The 23,082-nt window shown below is 42.8% G+C and overlaps 1 protein-coding gene across 9 annotated transcripts in view; it reads right to left on the bottom strand.

Annotated features, from left to right (window-relative positions):
• Nucleotides 1–23,082, bottom strand: part of LOC141771036 (protein NLRC3-like) — a 108,254-nt gene that overhangs the window by 68,218 nt on the left and 16,954 nt on the right. The window contains exons 5-14 of one of the 9 annotated variants that reach the window (XM_074640912.1): nt 22,743–22,971; nt 20,701–22,504; nt 20,422–20,595; nt 20,179–20,352; nt 19,936–20,109; nt 19,693–19,866; nt 17,864–18,037; nt 17,589–17,635; nt 14,315–14,838; nt 13,946–14,071 (exon numbers count right to left, since the gene is read on the bottom strand). In XM_074640912.1, the coding sequence (XP_074497013.1) occupies nt 14,066–14,071; nt 14,315–14,838; nt 17,589–17,635; nt 17,864–18,037; nt 19,693–19,866; nt 19,936–20,109; nt 20,179–20,352; nt 20,422–20,595; nt 20,701–22,504; nt 22,743–22,971 (3,480 nt within the window). In that variant the 3' untranslated portion in view covers nt 13,946–14,065. Of the gene's footprint in view, nt 1–30; nt 1,826–1,981; nt 2,211–2,395; nt 2,475–7,539; nt 7,663–9,142; nt 9,284–9,527; nt 9,619–11,998; nt 12,080–13,945; nt 14,072–14,205; nt 14,839–17,588; nt 17,636–17,863; nt 18,038–19,692; nt 19,867–19,935; nt 20,110–20,178; nt 20,353–20,421; nt 20,596–20,700; nt 22,505–22,742; nt 22,972–23,082 lie in introns of those variants that run through there. The other 8 variants (XM_074640915.1, XM_074640914.1, XM_074640918.1 and 5 more) reach the window with 8 other exon arrangements.

Here is a 23,082-nt window from a genome sequence, read left to right as displayed (position 1 = left end):
TTTAATGTGAATAGTTATGTGTCCACGTACAAAGCTTTGTTGGAGGCTTTGACCACCGGCAGCAGCCTCAGAAGAACCTCCTCTGAAGCAGAGTATTTCTTCAGGTCAAACACGTCCAGATCTTCTCCTGATGACAGTAAGATGAAGCCCAGAGCTGACCACTGAGAAGGAGATGGTTTAATTCTGGAGAGACTTCCTGATCTCAGGGATTGTTGGATCTCCTCCACCAGAGAACGATCATTCAGTTCATTCAGACAGTGGAACAGATTGATGCTTTTCTCTGCAGAGGAGTTCTCACTGATCTTCTTCTTGATGTACTGGACTGTTTCCTGATTGGTTTGTGAGCTACTTCCTGTCTGTGTCAGCAGACCTCGTAGGAGAATCTGATTGGTCTCTAGGGAAAGACCCAGGAGGAAGCGGAGGAACAAGTCCAGGTGTCCATTTGGACTCTGTAAGGCCTTGTCCACAGCACTCTGGTAGAGATGTGTTGGTTTAGGTTTGTCTTTGAAGACTTTGGACCACTGGGACGTTTTTTGTTTCTGTAATATCAGATTGACATCAGAGTTGATGAATGTCAAATGGACATGAAGAGCAGCCAGAAACTCCTGAACACTCAGATGGACAAAGCAGAACACCATGTCCTGGTACAGTCTTCTCTCCTCTTTAAAGATCTGTGTGAACACTCCTGAGTACACTGAGGCTGCTCTGATATCGATGCCACACTCTGTCAGGTCGGATTCATAGAAGATCAGGTTGCCTTTCTGCAGCTGATCAAAGGCCAGTTTTCCCAGAGACTCAATCATCTTCCTGCTTTGTGGACTCCAGTGTGGATCTGTCTCAGCTCCTCCATCATACTTGATGTTCTTCACTTTGGACTGAACCACCAGGAAGTGGATGTACATCTCAGTCAGGGTCTTGGGCAGCTCTCCTTCCTCTCTGGTCTTCAACACCTCCTCCAGAACTGTAGCAGTGATCCAGCAGAAGACCGGGATGTGGCACATGATGTGGAGGCTTCGTGATGTCTTGATGTGGGAGATGATTGTGCTGGTCTGCTCCTCATCTCTGGATCTCTTCCTGAAGTAATCCTCCTTCTGTGGGTTTGTGAACCCTCTGACCTCTGTCACCATGTCAACACACTCAGGAGGGATCTGGTTGGCTGCTGCAGGTCGTGTGGTTATCCAGAGGCGAGCAGAGGGAAGCAGTTTCCCCCTGATGAGGTTTGTCAGCAGCACATCCACTGAGGTGGACTCTGTAACATCAGTCAGGATCTTGTTGTTGTGGAAGTCCAGAGGAAGTCGACACTCATCCAGACCATCAAAGATTAACACAACCAGGAACTCTTCAAACCTGCAGATTCCTGCTTCTTTGGTTTCAGTAAAGAAGTGATGAACAAGTTCCACCAAGCTGTACTTCTTCTCTTTCAGCACATTCAGCTCTCTGAAAGTGAATGGAAATATGAACTGGATGTCCTGGTTGGCTTTGTCTTCAGCCCAGTCCAGAGTGAACTTCTGTGTTAAGACTGTTTTCCCGATGCCAGCCACTCCCTTTGTCATCACTGTTCTGATTGGTTCATCTCTTCCAGGTGAGGCTTTAAAGATGTCTTCTTGTCTGATTGTTGTTTCTGGTCTGTCTGGTTTCCTGGATGCTGTTTCAATCTGCCTGACCTCGTGTTCATCTTCAGTCCCTCCCTCTGTGATGTAGAGCTCTGTGTAGATCTGATTCAGAAGGGTTGGGTTTCCTGCTTTAGCGATCCCCTCAAACACACACTGGAACTTCTTCTTCAGGTTGGACTTGAGTTTATGTCGACGCACTGCAGCAACAGTTCCTGAATAAACAAACAAGAAATGAAACCAGTGAGTCCAGCCTCCGATCTGATGAAGATGTGTGCAGCATATTAACAGCAGAGTTTTAAATGTAAACTTCTCCCATGTTGTCTCCATTTCCTCTTTCCATCATGTTAAATCTGTTAAAATCCTCTTACTGCTCTGCAGACTGTCAGCCAGATCCTCCTGCTTCATTCTCCTCAGGAAGTTCAGTGTGATCTTCAGAAACTCCTCTCTGCTGCTCCTCCTCTGCTCCTCATCCTCACCGTCCAACACCTCCTCATCCTCCCTCTGACTCTCTAAGCATTCTGGGTAATCTGGACTCAGAACCTTCTGGATGTTCGTCAACTCGTTTTTCACAAAAGTGACGATGTTGTTCTCCAGCAGCTGGAACAGAAAGAAAAACTGAACATTTAATTTAAAGAACACAACATGTGATTCATCTGTCAGTCTGAAGGCCTGCTGGTCTGAACAGAGCAGCATGGAGACTGTTGGGACCTGAATGGTAGTTTAGCATTTAATGTGTGGTTGATGTAGTTAATAGTGAAATGTGTGTTTGTACATGTACACACCATTAATATGGAGTCCAGGTCTGTTTGATGCTGCTGGGCAGACTGACCACCGAGGCTCTCTGAGCTCTCCTGATGAACTCTGTGGAGAAAAAACATCAAGTTTAAGAACATTTAAGGACTTAAATCTGCAGCTAACTAAAGGTGTTCTGAGATGACGGCAGAATGACGGCAGCTGTGATTCAGGAGGTAGAATGGGCGGTATGAAAGCACCAACATTACTAAGAGCTAAAAGTGTCCTACTGTGGGTGTCCCACAAAAGGAAAAGGATCTAATGTCAGGAGATGTTAGAGCTGTGTCAGAGACAGGGATGGAAAACTTGCTGTGTAATTGTGGAAGTTGGATGTAGAGACTTGGCTGGTCATCATCGAGCCATCAGCATCACATCATAGGCTGCTGAACAATCCAGATGGTGTTGGATCAGAGGGAGTGATCTATAGTGTCTGATAAAGGTGGGCTGTGTCACCTGGGAGAGGGTGTCCAATGTTGAAAGATCACATCACTGCTGATGCAATGAAGTGTACCGTTGGGTATATCTCAAAACCACCAAGCCTGGTTTAGCCAAAGATGCTGTTCGGACTCACCATTCAAGATGGTGTCAAAAACAGAGAACTGTGTTTCCCAGAGTCCTTAAGTCCACCCATGGACTCAGTAACCATGGCTACTGATCCATGACCTATTCACATCTATGTTTGAAATCCATCTAGGACAAAACCAAAGCGAGGAACAAAGCAAGTTAGCACCAAGCTGCTAACTCTGCAGGAACAAAGGGCCGGACTACTTTCCCTCCAATCTGCACAATTGGATCTGAACACAGTAATGACTGCATCTTTTGACTGGAACCACAACTTTACCCAGCCTGGCTTCTCCATGTTTAACAGATGGAATCGCCGGTTAACAAAGAACCCTTTTCTCTTCCACTGGGTAAAGCAACTGGGCTTACCTTAGCACAGCATTAGCATAGAAATTGCACATGGCTAAGCAAGACTGTTTAACCTTGATGTCTTTGACTGTACGTGCAGTGATTGGGTTTAATGCTATTCACTGAGTTTTATTGTTGTTATATTGTTGTAGTCAGGATATTTGGGTAACTGGCTTTGCCACATCTGATGTCTTTAGTTATGCTCCACATTTATAAACGTCTTGCATGCTAACTAACTTTTTTCTAACCCACCACATTATCCACCACATATTAAGATCACATACATAACCTGTGAATTGGTTTAAACACAAACATATACATTCAGAGTCTCAAACTACCACATCACAAAACCCTTGGTTCTTACTGAGCACATGTGCTCCGAAAGACAAAGAGACCATTGTGTTTGATGTCCCGGTGGCCATCTTTGATTCAGCCATTCTGGTAGATTTACATGGTCTGCCCTATTATTATGTAGCCTATACAACCTCAGTCGCCATTTTGAGACAAGATGCCATCTTGTCTTTGTCTTTGTTGTTAATTTTATTGATATTAATAATTATCTTTAAGATTTTCTAATAAATAGACCAGCTCCTATCTGCATCCCCAACATTAATGGTGCCCCGTGTGAGGCATAGTATTGTTGGCAATATTAATTAGGGCCCGAGCCGACCGAAGGTCGGCGAAGGCCCTATTGTAATTGGTCCGTTTCTTCTTCTTATTATTTTTAGGACAAAGTAATCACATTTTTGAGGGGCTAAAGGTGCTCGGAAACTGAGCAAATTTTGCACATGTATCAGGACTGGTGTAAAATTTTATATTTTCTGGGTCTCTTGCTCAGATGTGACAAAATGGCTCGATAGCGCCCCCGAACAAATTGCTAAAATTGAGCCCTTCATTGTGGTTTCACCTAGAAGTATTAAATTTGGCAGGTATAAGTAGCATGTTGAGCCGTAAAAAAAGCCTCTTGGAGGTATACTGTAAACCCAATAGGAAGTCGGCCATTTTGAATTGAATGTGTTATTTTAGTTTTTTTTTTGTCATTTCGAGGCTCTGTACTTTAACAAACTCCTCCTAGAGATTTAACCCAATCGACTTCAAATTTAGTCAGTACAGTCTTAAGACCTTTGTGATGAAAAGTTCTTCAAAGCTTCCATTTTTATGGAACTATGTTGCCGTGGCGTGGCGGTGAAAATGCGCCTTTCGCCAAAAAACAGGAAGTTGCTGTAACTTTGTCGTACATTAACCAATCTGCTCCAAATTTCTCATGCCTGATAAAAGTCCCTGTCTGAGGACATCCACATGCAAATTTTGTCTCGCAGTCATAGCGCCACTTACTGGCAACAGGAAATGTCATGTTTTGCATGTTGATGTACTCTGCCTCACAAACTAATCAGATCCACCTCAAATTAGGTCAGAAAAGCCTTAAGACATTGTTGATGCTTCCTTGTGAAGATTTTGAGGTTTCATCGAATGGCGGCGCAGTGGCGGCATGGCAAATTTTGTTGACTCGCCATTACAAAAGAAACTGTTGTAACACAACTCCAGATGGTCAGATCTTTTCCAAATTGTTAATGTTTGATGAGCGTTCAGGCTTGAAGTCATGTCCAGGCCCATTTTGAATCATACTCATAGCGCCACGTAGTGGCAACAGGAAGTTACAGTCGCTATATTTTGGCGTACTATTCTTAGCAGGTCAACCAGATCCACTTCAAATTTGGTCAGCATGGTGTTAAGAAGTTCCTGATGTCAGACTGCAAAGCTTTTTAACTTTTGTTGAACTAATTGCCGTTGCAACGCATCATTCGCCATGAAACAGGAAGTTGTTTTTCAAGGGCTAGATATGCTTGTAAACAAACGTAACTTGGCACACTCATTAAAAGTGCTAAAATGTGCCAACGGATATGGTTTTTGTGCATTAGTGTGGCAAGGGAGCGCGAAAGCACTCCCTACAAAATTTCAACGAAGCAGCCCTCGTAGTACGTTTCACCTAGATGTACGGCATTTGTTAGGAACATGTATCACATATAGACTTAAAAAACAGTCTCTTGGGATCATGCTCTAAACCCAACGGGAAGTCAGCCAGTTTGAATTTTGTGTGATTTTTTTCGTGTATTTTTACCGATTTCCAGGCTCTGTACTTTTAACGAATTCCTCCTAAAGATTTAACCCAATCAACTTCAGATTTGGTAAGTACAATCTAAAGACCTTTTGTGATGAAAAGTTGTTCAAATCAAGAGTTTTTATCAAACCGTGTTGACCTGGCGTGTCGGAGAATTTACATGATTCGCCATTGAAAGACAAACTGTTGTAACTCAACAATACTTAGTCCAATCTGCCTCAAACTTGACCTGCAGTGTCCGATGGTCACTGAAATGTACGGGTGTGTCGACCGGCGTCCTGCAAGAAGCCCCGACGTGCGGAAAGGTGCGAGAGCCCGTTCATTGCTGCTTGCAGCTTTAATTTCAGCATTATTTTTGGTTAAATCCCAAAATTTTGATTCCACTTTTAAACAAACCAAAAGTGTTAACATTCTACACCACTAGCTTTTCACAGGAGTAGATGCACAACTGTATATATAAACAAGTACATTGTAGTGAGAATTGTAATTTGAGAGATTGGATTACTGATAAACACTTTCAACCGTCATAGTGTTATTTTAGGTACTTGCTATTGCTGCTAATTCAAATTAACCTACTCTGTAGAACTTGTAACAATTTTGGTCCAGCATTTGAATAGCAGTAATTCAATGCAATCTAGTCAAGCTCTTATAAGTTGCTGTTAAATCAAGTGCTACTTTAAATAAAACACCTCGTGCCACCGGCCCTGTGCAAAATAGTGAGCTGTTACTGCCTTGCATTTCAGTTAGTACATGTGAAAAGTTAATTAGCAAACTTTCTGTGTAAACCTGTGTTTACGTTACTGACCCCTTTCTTTTATGTCCACTAGAGCCACCAGTTGGTGCCGTAGCTACTTCCAGTAGTGTAAGCCAGTACATTGTTTGCTAGGCTAGTGTACCATCCAAGCTACACTACAAGGTGTCTGCCAACGCAGCACCATAGCCAACAACATTTTTTACTTTGTATTAGACAACTTGTTTAGTCTCACCCCCCATTCCAGGCACAACAATAGAGAATCCCTGTCTAGAGCATTTTATTTCTTCGCTAGCACTGAGCCTAAACCCTGGCTACCCTGAACTCATCAGCAGATTGAGTTTCAGCGAGTGCAGGAAAGAAATAGAATCTCTACTCACTGACAGGTGTGATGTGCAGACCGCATCCAAAGAGCCATTGTTAAAATGCTTGCTACTGATCTATCACAGGCAAACCAGCCTTGCCCTTCAGAGTAAAGCAGCCCTGGAACAGGAGGTAGATTCCCTAAGAACACAAAATGCTCATCTCCATGAAGTTCAGACAGCTAACAAGAAAATGATGTGTTCCTTAGAATACCTGCATTCAGCAGAAGTAGATCTTTGCTCACAAAAAGAACAATTGTTAGAGCTTAGATAGAAGGTCTCTCCCCAACACAGTCGTTCAGCCAATGTGATTCTGGCTACTCAGATTCACACTCTTCACTTGATGAGAGGTTAACTCCTTCCACACTCAGAAGTGAAGGATTTCCAACCGACTCAAAGTCCTTTGGGAATGAAGTCAGCTACACTGAGAGACAGAGCTAACAGCTACCTGACTTCTCAACTCTCTGACACGGACCGGGAAGAGACATGCAGCCACTGACAAATGACACTTTCTACATGGACAGCAGTAGCTTTGAACATTAAATCATCACTTTAAATAAACCGAGCAGAAGAGAGAACCGTTTTTAATGCATCATGTCTACGTGACATCCAGGTAATAAGGTCGGTATCGGTGCTGATACCTTTCCATCGGATCGGATCAGCCCTGTTGCTCACAGTTCATTAATCTCTTCACCCAGTTTATTAATCCTGATATCGATATTATCAGCTTTGAACAAGCAGCTTCCAGCTTTGGAGTTAACTCAAAACAGTCTTTTTTAAAGACAAACACGTATTGATTTAGTTTAACATGTTGAGCCTAATTTGCTTTATAACACTAACATGTTTGACAGGTGACTGTACAGGTGTACACTGTGATGTCACTGCTGAAACAATCTATTGTTGAGTCCTACAACAGACTCTGAAGCTCTGGACCAAGGCCTGATTCTTTTTATCAAGAGTGTCAGATAACAAAGTTCAGTTTTAAATTATTACCTTCCATCAGCAGCTTGACCAACTTTAAAGTTAAAAGGTCGACCCATAGACCGGTCACTCTTCATGGACGCACAGCTGGGTTCAGGTCCAGATTCATGAGAGTCTGGTCTCTGCTGCTGGATCCTGATACAAACAAACAACTAACTAATGAAAAGATGGAAAAAAATACTTTTGACCAGATTCTGTTCAGATATCAAAACTAATATAATATAAAACTTCTGTTTTCAGTTATTTTTAACTTTGTAACAAATGTTCATCGTTGAAGACAAATGGATTCAACAGAGTGTCGACACCAGATTCAGATTTGATGAAATCAAATCAGTTCCAGGGTTCGACAGTAACAAGGTCCTGATGGTCCGTGGCCACAGAAACTTACTCTGTGACCACCTAGTTGTACCAGGTCTCTCTTGAGAATGAGACTGCGTGTCTCAGTGAGATCACGGTGTTACCGTGTGCTGACTGAATGTGACGCGAGCGTAAGCGACAAAATCAGTTTGAATGCATTATTTTCTTTTGGAATGAACTAAGTGGGGGCAAGCGACACAGCACAGTGCGCCGTTTTGAGCTGAACTTTTGTCTGATGCCCTGTTTATATTTATTCCTTCAGCTTGCTTTGAAAGCGCCGCAATAGGCTGTTTTCACAGCAGCCATTTTGACATGTAATTTTAGGGTTAACACAGGTGAAATTGATGAAATTAAGAGATCAACACAAGATTCAGATTTGATCAAATCAAATCCAATCCAATCCTGAGTCTCAGGAATAACATACTGAGACACACCTGATCATTTTGTTTTAAATGTTATTAAGATAATTCAAAAGTTAAAATAATTTATTATTTCTGTACATTTATTAACTGTTACTCAATTTAAACATTGTTGTGACACTAAATGTGATGAAGGCCATGTAATGACTTGTTTAGGACCAGTGCCTGAATTGGACCAAAAAAGGTGCCAGTACTCTAATTCAGCAGTTGCATGACATGATCATCACATGTATCTTGATATATTTATACTTATACATATATCTTGGTAATATATCCCACTTCAAATGTATTTTTCTATGCATTTCATTCATTTCATTCATTTCATTAAGCCTACATATGACATACATTTCCAATGTTTGTAAATGTATATCTATTTGATATTTCTTTTTTGTAGATATTGATCAATTCAAATTGTGCACACATATAATAGGTTATTGCATATATGCTACAATAAAACCAACTTAAAATATGACATCTGTTGACCTCCATATTAAACTGGATGATGAGAAGACGTACAACGATCAACTCTTTAGTCACAGAATTCATACAATAAACATTTTAGTTATTGAACATGAACTCGTGTGTTTGAACATAAATGTGATTAAATATTGAAGAGAGATGTTTGATAAATGACTCGGTGGAGATGAAACTTCATGGCTCTCCCCTGTATGTCAGTACATCAGCTGTTATTAATAATAAACATATCAGCATCTGGCTGCTGGTTCTGGTTCTGGTATCACTGGGCATCAGATCAAAACCACATTCTGTAGCATCGCCCACCTCGACTATGAAGCTCTGAGAGAGTCAGATAATAACAAAGTTCACTTTTAAATTATTACCTTCCATCAGCAGCTTGTCCAACTTTAAAGCTGATAAGAAGACCTTTAGACCGGTCACTCTTCATGGACACACAGCTGGGTTCAGGTCCAGATTCAGATCCAGGATCTGGTCCAGGAGAGACTAGTTTCCGTCGCTGCATCCTGACACAAACAGAGACAGTGATGAGTAACGTTCTCCTGTTCATCAAAACTTCATCTGAAGAAAGAAACCGTCTCCTCTCAGTTGATGAGTTGACTAATCAGTTGTTGACTCTTTGTTCACTAATAAAGTTAGTAGTTAATATTATAACCATTCAGTAGTTAATATTATAACCATATAGAGTAGTTGAGTGTGTGACAGTGAGTGTGAATAATGATGGTGGACAGTTAGAGATGGTCATCTCACCTCTGAGTTTTGCTCTGAGTGGTTTTAGAGGGGGGGACTCCCTCCTCACACTGATCCATAGCAGAGTCCACCCTGCTGGGAGAGATGCACTCTGGACATTTAGAACAGAGAAAACATGTTATTAATTTGATTGATAGCCCAAATATATATATTATATCGACATCAGTGTGTGTATATATACTGTATATATATACTGGGGAAAAAAAGTTCGGAAACTTGTGTTTGGTCGATTATTTCTCTGTTGTATCAATGTTAATTGGCATTGTATTTTACATCGTTGGAAAGCCTGTTTATTTACCTTCTCAATGATGTCCAACTTGTAAGGATCATGTATTTGTGGGATGAGCAGCACAGCTGATTATGTGGGGAGCGCCCAAGACAAATTTGCTAAAATGCTCTGCCAATGGTAAACAGTGTATTCTCATAAGGCTACCAGGAAGCCTGCAATGACTGCCCTTCACCGTCAGGCCCATTTGCGCTGGTGTCTCCAACACAGACAATGGAACCTGAACATGTGGGGGAATGTCATGTTCAGTGATGAGTCCAGGTTCTGTCTGCGGAAGTTGGACGGCAGGGTCAAAGTATGGAGACGACGCGGAGAACGCTATGCTGATTGTTGAACCGATGCAGTAACAGCTTTTGGTGGGGGCAGTGTCATGGTGTGGGGGGGGGGGGGGGGGGGGGCATCTCCCTCACTGGTAAAACAAGGCTTGTTATCATTGAAGGCCATCTCAATGCAGTGAGATATCAGGATGAGATTCTGCAGCCAGTGGCGAACCCATATCTCCACAATCTGGGACCTAACTTCATCCTCCAAGATGACAACGCCCCCCCCCCACAGAGCCAGGGTTATCACAGACTACCTCCACAATGTGGGAGTAGAGAGAATGGAACGGCCTGCCAAGAGTCCACACCTCAACCCAATTCAACACTTGTGGGATCAGCTTGGGCGTGCTGTACGTGTTAGAGTGACCAACACAACCACGCTGGCTGACCTGCAACGAATCCTGGTTGAGGAATGGAACGCCATCCCACAGCAATTTGTGACCAGATTGGTGACCAGCATGAGGAGGAGGTGCCAGGCTGTTGTGGCTGCGTATGGATCTTTCACCTCTACTGAGGCTCCTGACGGTGTATTAAATGAATCAATATGTCTTGTTTGTTCCTTGTTACTGATAGAGAGTTCAACCATCCAATCCACCAAACAACTCAAAACAAGAGTCAATACCAACAGGAGAATACACTGTTTACCATCGGCAGAGCATTTTGGAACATTTTTCTTGGGCGCTACCCACATAATCAGCTGTGCTGCTCATCCCACAAATGCATGATCCTTACAAGTTGGACATCATTGCGAAGGTAAATAAACAGGCTTTCCAACCATTTAAAATACAATGACCATTAGCATTGGAACAACAGAGAAATAATCCACCAAACACAAGTTTCCAAACATTTTTTTTCCCAGTTCATATATATATATATATACATTTATATTTTACCACTTTACTCTTTTATTAGTATTGTTCTCTGTTTTAAGAGTTACCTTATGGTTTTTCTTCATTTATTTATTTTTACTGTCTGAAACTCTTTATAACATCTGTTTTGAAAAGTGCTATATAAATTATGATATTATATAAAACAGTTCAAAACAGTGAAATGCAGTTTACCCCTGAATGCATCAGTAATAATAATCTCTTCATATCATGTATTATAGTACAACACTCTCAGTTCCTGCTGATCCGTTAAAGGTTCTGTAGATGACATTCAGAGCCACTAGATGTCGCACTAGAGCACCAGCATCTCAGACCAGAACTAAATGCCCCCCCCCATCACATGACTTCTTCCTCCTTCATTCTCTGCTCAGGACGCCATCACTCCACTAATATCTTTACATAGCAGATCATGAGATCAAAATCTCCCTTTAAGTACATTTAGCTGATAATACTTGTGTACTTTTACCTGAGTGACGTTTTCAAAGCAGAGCTTTAACTCTTACTAACAAAGTACTTTGACAGTGTTGTATTTGTACTTTTACTGCAGTAAAGAATGAACTTTAGACTGCTTTACATCCTGTCATGAGTTTGAAACATGAATAATCAGTGAGAGTCAGTCATGTTTAATGTGTCACTTATTGTCATCACACTAACAGAGAACCTTCAGTCCTGTCTCTCTGCTTCTCATTTGATTACTATATATTGATCTCCATGATGGTTAGCATGGTTAGCATTGTTAGCATGGTTAGCATGGTTAGCAGGGTTAGCATGATTAGCACGGTTAGCATGGTTAGCATGATTAGCATGATTAGCATGATTAGCTACTCTAGTTAGAGCAGCTGGTGATCCTGAACACGGTGGCTAACAGCTAACTGTTAGCACAGAGCTAAACTCTTCAACACAAACAGCTTTTTACAGTTTGATGAAACTAACATGAGATCAGCTGAGAGTCATTCAGAACTGAAAAGGGTCACTTACCACAAGTTTAACACGGAGGAAACATCTGAGACACAACGGGACAAAGTGAAAGTAAAAAACTGTTTACACAAGAAGTCACCTGAGAGAGAGAGAGAGAGAGAGAGAAGTCATGAGAGAGAGAGAGAAGACACCAGAGAGAGAGAGAGAGAGAGAGAAGTCACGAGAGAGAGAAGTCACAAGAGAGAAAGAGAGAGAGAGAGAAGTCACGAGAGAGAGAAGTCACAAGAGAGAAAGAGAGAGAGAGAAGTCACGAGAAAGAAAGAGAGAGAGAGAGAAGTCACAAGAGAGAGAAGTCACAAGAAAGAAAGAGAGAGAGAGAGAAGTCACAAGAAAGAAAGAGAGAGAGAGAGAAGTCACAAGAGAGAAAGAGAGAGAGAGAGAGGTCACAAGAGAGAGAGAGAGAGAGAGAGAGAGAGAGAGAGAGAAGTCACGAGAGAGAGAAGTCACGAGAAAGAGAGAGAGAGAGAGAAGTCACAAGAGAGAGAGAGAAAGAGAGAGAGAGAGAAGTCACAAGAGAGAGAGAGAGAGAGAGAAGAGGATAAGTTGAGCCATATGTGGTATGCCTAATCTATCAATCAATCACACCTGTCTATCACTGAAGTGAGGTCATCATAGAACCCCCCCCCCCCCTCACACACACATTGTGCTTATTGTAGTAATGTTCTAAAGTGAGTTCCAAAACACCATAGAAAAATTATAGAAAATGCTATAGTGATACTATAGAAAACGTTTCTATAGTATCACTATGGAGTTTTATATCGTGTCCGAAGAAAACAAAGAAATACTACAGGAAACACTATAGTGATAATAAACACTATAGTTACTATAGTGATAATAGACACTATAGTTACTATAGTGATAATAAACACTATAGTTACTATAGTGATAATAAACACTATAGTTACTATAGTGATAATAAACACTATAGTTACTATAGTGATAATAAACACTATAGTTACTATAGTGATAATAAACACTATAGTGATAATAAACACTATAGTTACTATAGTGATAATAGACACTATAGTTACTATAGTGATAATAAACACTATAGTTACTATAGTGATAATAAACACTATAGTGATAATAGACACTATAGTTACTATAGTAGTACTGATAGTTTTTTGTGGTATTTTTATACTAATTCTTAATGGTATTACTTTTGTGTTTTTTGTCAGTAAGAGATGGTTTAGTTGTTTAAAACTAAATGGTTTGTGTCCTGACGATGGTCCAGTGGAGAAGGACGCCGCCCTTCAATATGGAGATGTGGGATCAAACCCCCGCCTGGACAAACAGGTCAGTGTGTGTGATGAATGAATGAGTCTAAACTAATAAACCTCAAACCAAAACTAGAACCGCGTTGCTGCGTCTGCGTAACTTGCGATTTCTCGTCATTGTTCATCTATGACAGAGCCGACCTTCGAGGGAACACAGAGACAAGGTAAGGTGAGAAGGTAAGAAAGCTGGCGACGGCCAAAATGCCGAACTCGAGGCTCCAAGACAGCAGTCCACAAACCAACGGGTGACGTCACGGTGACTACGTCCTCTTCTTATATTCAGTTTTTTTATTTTTACACCGTAACGCTGAGATCAACTCTACAATAAAAAGTAGGACCTCTACACATAGCAGCAGATCTGGAACCAGAGTCCTGGATGGGGGCTGGACTTCCTCCCTCTCCAGAGTCCACAACATGTTCATTCATTAGTTCCCTGATTCAGAACACCTGAGGCTAAAAGATGATGATGTCCAATGTCTCAGTAAAGAGAGAAATGATGAAAGTGATCAAATGAACCAAAGAAAACTACAGATTTTATTAAAAGCATTTAGAAACATTAGAAAGATGAAATATTGAATATATGACTGTATTCCATTCATTACATTACAGGATGATTCAAGAGAGACAAGAGTTCATGATGAATGTTGATGATCAACAGATGACACATGAAGGATTTGGGTTTGAGTGAGTGTGATGGTGAACACACTGAACTTTGACTTCAGTCCACAGGAGACACTCAGACCTGCAGAGGACACAGAGACACTCAGACCTGCAGAGGACACAGAGACACTCAGACCTGCAGAGAACACAGAGACACTCAGACCTGCAGAGGACACAGAGACACTCAGACCTGCAGAGGACACAGAGACACTCAGACCTGCAGAGGACACAGAGACACTCAGACCTGCAGAAGACACAGAGACACTGAGACCTGCAGAGGACACAGAGACACTCAGACCTGCAGAGGACACAGAGACACTCAGACCTGCAGAGGACAAAGAGACACTCAGACCTGCAGAGGACACAGAGACACTCAGACCTGCAGAGGACACAGAGACACTGAGGAACCAGACCAGACCCCAAACCCAGGATAAAAAGGTTCAGTGAATGTGGTGCTGAAGGTGTGGAGGTGGATCAGGGCGTCAGAGGAGACTCTGTAGAAGGACAGAGTGCCAGCAGGACAGTCCACATACACTGCTACTCTACCAGGGGAGGAGAAGGAGGAGATGATGAGTGTTCTTCTGTTATTGTGCCAGACAGAGAAACCACCATTAAAGCACTCCAGACTCCAGGACTGATCATTCCTTCCAAACTCACAGTCTCCTCTCCTGCTGATTCCTCTGTAACTCACTGATATATCAACCCGTCTTCCTCTCCACTCGACCTCCCAGTAGCAGCGACCAGTCAGACCAGTTCTACACAGCAGCTGAAGATAGCAGATGAATCTGTCTGGATGATCAGGATATGACTGATCCTCCTCCACACATGTCACCTTCCTGTTGTTGTCAGACAGTTTGAGTCTTCTGTGTACTGTGTTTGTGTCCAGTTCCAGTTGACAGACATCTGATGGAGAGAAGAAGACACAATACAGCTGCAGGTCAACATCTGGTGATTTATTAACAACTCTACTGACAATCAGTGAAAGAAAAGTGACATCTGATATTCAACTGTGAATGACGTTTAACAACCTTTAACTAGAAACTCAACAATCCAGTTGTAACAGCATGAACAGCTCCTCAACATGAGAGTCAACATGTGGACGGTGTTCTGCTGTTGGTCCCGGTGTGGACCCGAGGACGACAGCTGATGATCCAGTACTGAATAAAGTCTCACTAATAAAACTGGCTCATCATCTTCCACTGCAGCACAAAGCAGCTCTGAACCATCTGCTTTCTAAAACGCTGATTAGCTCCACCAAAGAGCTCACATTCAGCACAACGTTCACACCTTTGAACATCACAGAGTCATTGTACTTTGATTTGAGTGAATATGTTCAGTCGTCTACCCTCCGCTGGGTTTCACTTCTGTAACATGATGTGATTCTATGTTGTCATGTTTCAACTGACTGTGCTGATGTCTGCTGGACATTGTGTTGCATTCATTGTCTGCATGTTATCCTCCTTATTGTCGGGGCGTTACTGAAGACATGATTATGGACCTCACTTCTGCTGAGGTAGCAGAAGTAGCAGTAAGCTGTCCCATAGAGGCTAACCATGGAGGCTAACCATAGAGGCTAACCATAGAGGCTATCCATAGAGGCTAACCATGGAGGCTAACCATAGAGGCTAACCATAGAGGCTATCCATAGAGGCTAACCATAGAGGCTATCCATAGAGGCTATCCATGGAGGCTATCCATGGAGGCTATCCATAGAGGCTAACCATAGAGGCTATCCATAGAGGTTATCAATAGAGGCTAACCATGGAGGCTAACCATGGAGGCTAACCATGGAGGCTATCCATAGAGGCTAACCATGGAGGCTAACCATAGAGGCTAACCATAGAGGCTATCCATAGAGGCTAACCATAGAGGCAATCCATAGAGGCTAACCATAGAGGCTAACCACAGAGGCTAACCATAGAGGCTATCCATTGTGGCTATCCATAAAGGCTAACCATAGAGGCTATCCATTGTGGCTATCCATTGTGGCTAACCATAGAGGCAATCCATAGAGGCTAACCATAGAGGCTAACCACAGAGGCTAACCATAGAGGCTAACCATAGAGGCTATCCATAGAGGCTAACCATAGAGGCAATCCATAGAGGCTAACCATAGAGGCTAACCATAGAGGCTAACCATAGAGGCTATCCATGGAGGCTAACCATAGAGGCTATCCATAGAGGCTAACCATAGAGGCTAACCACAGAGGCTAACCATAGAGGCTATCCATTGTGGCTATCCATAAAGGCTAACCATAGAGGCTATCCATTGTGGCTATCCATAGAGGCTAACCATAGAGGCAATCCATAGAGGCTAACCATAGAGGCTATCCATGGAGGCTAACCATAGAGGCTATCCATAGAGGCTAACCATAGAGGCTAACCATAGAGGCTAACCTTCTAAAGCAAATGCTGCTTTATATTGAACAGATCTTTAACTCCGTGGCAGAGACCCTCATCCACTCCTTCATCAGCTCCCGTCTGGACTACTGTAATGGAGTCCCTGGACACTTTCAAAAAGCACCTCCAGCACCACCTGTTCATCAAGACCTCTGACCTCTAACTCTTCCTACACATCACTCCTTTAATGACTTAGCTACTGTTTTGATTTGTTTTTTTATTTCCTTTTGTTTTTATTTATCAGTATGATTTTGTGTGCCCTCTTTGTAAAGCGTCCTTGGGTTTCTTGAGAGGCGCTATATAAGTCCAATTTATTATTATTATTATTATTATTATTATTATTATAACTAACGTTAAATTAGCATTTTGTAAAATGTCCTTGTGGAGCTCTGGTACTTGTTGTGCTGTTAGCGGCTGTACTAACAACCAGACAGAGCTAAATCTGTGGCTTCAACAACAGTGTGTTGAACATGCACCCAAACAAAAAGGGATTGTTGTTGTGACCAACGGAACAGTTTCCATCGCCGACCTACAGACGAGGAATCCAGAAGAATGTGGCTGAGAAACCTCAACTAGAAGAGACCACCATAAACCCTCGTTACGTGAGCTCATCTCATTTAGTGGACTAAAAGCCAACGGAGGAAAACTCGTATCCTACTTTGTGGTTGGGCTATAAAGAGCAGCGGAGAAGAGACGTCAGGTCCTTAAAGGACTGACAGCAGAGCCAGGAGGACATCAGGTATGATGTCATGTGTAGGGAGGACTCAGCATTGTAGCGTTGGTTTAATGACAGCCAGTTACTTTGACTACTTTCTTTACAGTTTATAATGTAAGGCAGTTTATGAGACGGAGTGCAGGGCAGCATTAGACTACAGATAGTTTAAGTACGGTTATCTGTGTAGGAAAAAGCTAAACCTTGTTACTGTGGAAGTACTGATCTGCCTCAGAGCTTTTCAGATTGTTCATCTCTTCACCGTCTGCAGCAACGGAGTCAATAACGTAGCTAAATATGCTAGTGTAGGTTATCTGAGGCCACTTCTTCAGGTCGTCCTCCATCCCTCCATAGTAGAAGACAGAGCTTTGATCACATTATTCTGTTTTATCCTGTTCAGTGGTTCATGTTCTGCTTTCTCTGGTTCTAATTTTACATGTTGTTGTTTTTTAAAGACTAATTTAACATCAGGCTGACTGACAACAGCTGGAAACTAGCCTTTTGACATAAAATAAATAAATCAAACTTAAAACACACTCACACTTCCTCACACCAGGTCTCAGTCTCTGCTGTCCACCATGGTCCGTCCTGCAGGAGGAAACAGTCATAATACAGCTTCACTCAGATCCTCCATTAAACATGAACCAGAGTTCCTCAGTTAGGGACAGAGAGACAGTGTGAGAATTGCTGTTGTCTTTCTGTCTGTCCATCTGTCCACACCTGAGTGTGTCCAGTCTGTTGTCTGTCCACACCTGAGAGAGTCCAGTCTGTTGTCTGTCCATACCTGAGAGTGTCCAGTCTCTTGTCTGTCCATACCTGAGAATGTCCAGTCTCCAGTGTGGATCCTCCAGTCCAGCAGACAGCAGCTTCCCTCCTGAGTCTCCTGGATGATTGTAGCTCAGGTCCAGCTCTCTCAGATGGGAGGGGTTGGAGCTCAGAGCTGAGGCCAGAGAAGAACAGCCTTCCTCTGTGATCAGACAGCCTGACAGACTAAACACACACAAACACACACCGTGTAAACTCTCTAAATTAAAATTAGTTCTGTTGTGGAGGAGGCTGCTTGGAGTTGTGGTCAGCAACACGATATAGAGGAAGCCGGGGGGTGGATGGTGTCCTGATGGCCTCATGATTGCATCTCTGTCTCTCGGTGATGAGGATGTTTTGAAGGTTGAATTTATCTGTGACCTCCAGTGAACACTGGGGCACCTTCAAGACTGAGGCCATAGCATGCTACCAGAAAGTGGTGTAGTGGTCCTTTAGTGTTGGGAGTGAGTCACTGCCCCATGTGGAGAGTATTTTGGGGTCTTGGTGATGAGTGAGGGTAAGATGAAGGGTGAGATCAATATCCTGATTGGTGTGACATCAGCAGTAATGGAGCCATTGTACTGGACTGTTGTAATGAGCCTGAAGAAAACCTCTTCATTTATTATCTCACCGATGACTTGTTTCGTTAGTGTTGGGGTTTTATTCTCTTTAGACCACACGTTGGACTATATATACTGTATAACCTTTATTAAACTAGGAAGTCACATTGAGATTAAAACCTCTTTTATAAGTGAGACCTAGTGAAGACAGGGTCAAATAGCAGCATCCAACACATAACAGGACAACATTGAATCACGACAGCAACAATAGGTACAACAAAACACATTACATCATCATACAGTGCATTAACAGGGCAGCATGTTGGTCATGTGTTTGCTATTTAATTGAATGCAGTGACCACTTCCTTTATTCTACGTTTAAAATCTACAGATTAATATCATTAAAGGACTGTAATAAACCTGGGTTTTATATATCCACGTCAAGTTTCTGTGTCATGAACAGACCTGGAATTTTATCATTTTAGAGGTCACTTGGCCTCGAAGGCAACACGGCCATCACTTAAAACACTGATTTTAATACCACGGAAATAATGAATTTAACTTAACAGTTAAGAATTATTTTATTTTTAATAAATATTATAATTAACAGTGAAATAAATACATAAAATATTATTGGTATTTACAAATTACCACTGTTAGTAAGTTGTTTTATTGTTGTTTTTTCTTACTTTGCTCTGCTGTAACCTTCAGATGAAGTTAATACCGGTAAAATTGCACTCATGAACAGCGTGGATGGAAGATTTGTGGCTGTGTTTTAGTTGTTTAGTTTAGGCTACAGAGGAGGGGCGGGGGTAGAAGGAACCAGTTTCCATCGAAATCAAACCAACTTCTGGTTTTGTGCGCAGCGTTTCACTTCATGTTGCCCAATAAGAATTCAGAATCTCAACAAAAGACACTGGTGTCTAAAAAACGAATCGACAGGAAAGACACGGCCATGGACGCCAGTGCCCTACTCGTGAACCAACCAACTATAATGGTGATGAGCTCCTGAGTCAGCAAACCCCTTCAGTACGTTATTGCTGCCACATTAAATACAGGATCATAAAATGCATCTAAAAAGCATCAACATTTAACTTACACTGTTACTCAGGTCTAGGTCTCTCAGACTAGAGGACTGGGAGCTGAGAACTGAGGACAGATCTTCACAGCTTCTGACATCTGACAATGTACAGCCTCTCAATAAAATGTCCATCCAATAATAAATGTTAAGATAAATAAGAGCTCAGAGGGTCATTATTTTTCAAATAGTTGAACACCTACCTGAGAATTTCCAGTGTACAGTGGGGACTCTTCAGTCCAGAAGACAGCAGCGTCACTCCTGAATCCTGCAGGTTGTTGTTACTCAGGTCCAGGTCTCTGAGATTAGAGGACTGGGAGCTGAGAACTGAGGACAGAGCTTCACAGCTTCTCTCTGAGAGGTTACAGCCAGGCAACCTAAAAGGATTAAATAAAAAGTAAATAACAGCTCAAAGAGTCTTCATTTTCACATAGCTGAACACCAACCTGAGAGTTTCCAGTGTACTGTGGGGACTCTTCAGTCCAGCAGGCAGCAGGTTCACTCCTGAATCCCGCAGGTTGTTGTTACTCAGGTCCAGGTCTCTGAGACTAGAGGACTGGGAGCTGAGAACTGAGGACAGAGATTCACAGCTTCTCTCTGAGAGGTTACAGCCAGGCAACCTAAAAGGATTAAATCAAAAGTAAATAACAGCTCAAAGAGTCTTCATTTTCACATAGCTGAACACCTACCTGAGAGTTTCCAGTGTACAGTTAGGACTCTTCAGTCCAGCAGGCAGCAGTTTCACTCCTGAATCCCGCAGGTTGTTGTTACTCAGGTCCAGGTCTCTGAGACTAGAGGACTGGGAGCTGAGAACTGAGGACAGAGCTTCACAGCTTCTCTCTGAGAGGTTACAGCCAGGCAACCTAAAAGGATTAAATAAAAAGTAAATAACAGCTCAAAGAGTCTTCATTTTCACATAGCTGAACACCTACCTGAGAGTTTCCAGTGTACAGTTAGGACTCTTCAGTCCAGCAGACAGCAGTTTCACTCCTGAATTCTGCAGGTTGTTGTTACTCAGGTCCAGGTTTCTCAGACTAGAGGACTGGGAGCTGAGAACTGAGGACAGAGCTTCACAGCTTCTCTCTGAGAGGTTACAGCCACTCAGTCTGAAGAAGAATCAGCAATACATAAGAAACAATTACAAACAATGGTTGTTGTTGTTTCTGAATAATAACACAACATTTAATGTGGATAGTTATGTGTCCACGTACAGAGCTTTGTTGGAGGCTTTGACCACCGGCAGCAGCCTCAGAAGAGCCTCCTCTGAAGCAGAGTATTTCTTCAGGTCAAACACGTCCAGATCTTCTCCTGATGACAGTAAGATGAAGCCCAGAGCTGACCACTGAGCAGGAGACAGTTTATCTGTGGAGAGACGTCCTGATCTCAGAGACTGTTGGATGTCCTCCACCAGAGAACGATCATTCAGTTCATTCAGACAGTGGAACAGATTGATGCTTTTCTCTGCAGAGGAATTCTCACTGATCTTCTTCTTGATGTACTCAACTGTTTTCTGATTTGTTTGTGAGCTACTTCCTGTCTGTGTCAGCAGACCTCGTAGGAGAGTCTGATTGGTCTCTAGGGAAAGACCCAGGAGGAAGCGGAGGGACAAGTCCAGGTGTCCGTTTGGACTCTGTAAGGCTTTGTCCACAGCACTCTGGTAGAGATGTGTTGGATCAGGTTTGTCTCTTAAGACATAAGACAACCAGGAGGTTTGTTGTTCTTCTGCCATCAGATTGACACCAGAGTTGATGAATGTCAGATGGACATGAAGAGCAGCCAGAAACTCCTGAACACTCAGATGGACGAAGCAGAACACCTTGTCCTGGTACAGTCCTCTCTCCTCTTTAAAGATCTGTGTGAACACTCCTGAGTACACTGAGGCTGCTCTGATATCGATGCCACACTCTGTCAGGTCGGATTCATAGAAGATCAGGTGGCCTTTCTGCAGCTGATCAAAAGCCAGTTTTCCCAGAGACTCAATCATCTTCCTGCTCTCTGGACTCCAGTGTGGATCTGTCTCAGCTCCTCCATCATACTTGATGTTCTTCACTTTGGACTGAACAACCAGGAAGTGGATGTACATCTCAGTCAGGGTGTTGGGCATCTTTCCTCTCTTTGAGGTCTTCAACACCTCCTCCAGAACTGTAGCAGTGATCCAGCAGAAGACCGGGATGTGGCACATGATGTGGAGGCTTCTTGATGTCTTGATGTGGAAGATGATGCTGCTGGTCTGCTCCTCATCTCTGGATCTCTTCCTGAAGTACTCCTCCTTCTGTGGGTTGGTGAACCCTCTGACCTCTGTCACCATGTCAACACACTCAGGAGGGATCTGATTGGCTGCTGCAGGTCGTGTGGTTATCCAGAGGCGAGCAGAGGGAAGCAGTTTCCCTCTGATGAGGTTTGTCAGCAGCACATCCACTGAGGTGGACTCTGTAACATCAGTCAGGATCTTGTTGTTGTGGAAGTCCAGAGGAAGTCGACACTCATCCAGACCGTCAAAGATGAACACAACCTGGAACTCTTCAAACCTGCAGATTCCTGCTTCTTTGGTTTCAGTAAAGAAGTGATGAACAAGTTCCACCAAGCTGTACTTCTTCTCTTTCAGCACATTCAGCTCTCTGAAAGTGAATGGAAATATGAACTGGATGTCCTGGTTGGCTTTGTCTTCAGCCCAGTCCAGAGTGAACTTCTGTGTTAAGACTGTTTTCCCGATGCCAGCCACTCCCTTTGTCATCACTGTTCTGATTGGTTCAGCTCTTCCAGGTGAGGCTTTAAAGATGTCTTCTTGTGTGATTGTTGTTTCTGGTCTGTCTGGTTTCCTGGATGCTCTTTCAATCTGTCTGACCTCGTGTTCATCATTGACCTCTGCAGTCCCTCCCTCTGTGATGTAGAGCTCTGTGTAGATCTGATTCAGAAGGGTTGGGTTTCCTGCTTTAGCGATCCCCTCAAACACACACTGGAACTTCTTCTTCAGGTTTGACTTGAGTTTATGTCGACACACTGGAGCACCAGTTCCTGAATAAACAAACAAGAAATGAAACCAGTGAGTGGATCCTACAGAAGATCAGAGAATCTAAACATTTAGTTTTTCCTCCTCCATCAGATTTATTCAGCTCATCAGTGGAGGACAAACAGCCTCTGATCTGATGAAGATGTGTGCAGCATATTAACAGCAGAGATTTAAATGTAAACTTCTCCCATGTTGTCTCCATTTCCTCTTTCCATCATGTTAAATCTGTTAAAATCCTCTTACTGCTCTGCAGACAGTCAGCCAGCTCCTCCTGCTTCATTCTCCTCAGGAAGTTCAGTGTGATCTTCAGAAAGGCCTCTCTGCTGCTCCTCCTCTGCTCCTCATCCTCACCGTCCAACACCTCCTCTTCCTCCCTCTGACTCTCTAAGCATTCTGGGTAATCTGGACTCAGAACCTTCTGAATCTTCTTCAACTCGTTCTTCACAAAAGTGCCGATGTTGTCCTCCAGCAGCTGGAACAGAAAGATAAACTGAACATTTAATTTAAAGAACACAACATGTGATTCATCTGTCAGTCTGAAGGCCTGCTGGTCTGAACAGAGCAGCATGGAGACTGTTGGGAC

This window comes from Sebastes fasciatus, chromosome 7 (genome assembly GCF_043250625.1).
Source record: "Sebastes fasciatus isolate fSebFas1 chromosome 7, fSebFas1.pri, whole genome shotgun sequence".
NCBI lineage: Eukaryota > Metazoa > Chordata > Actinopteri > Perciformes > Sebastidae > Sebastes > Sebastes fasciatus.
Note: the sequence above shows the minus strand (reverse complement) of the source record. Positions and strands in the feature narration are given on the sequence as shown.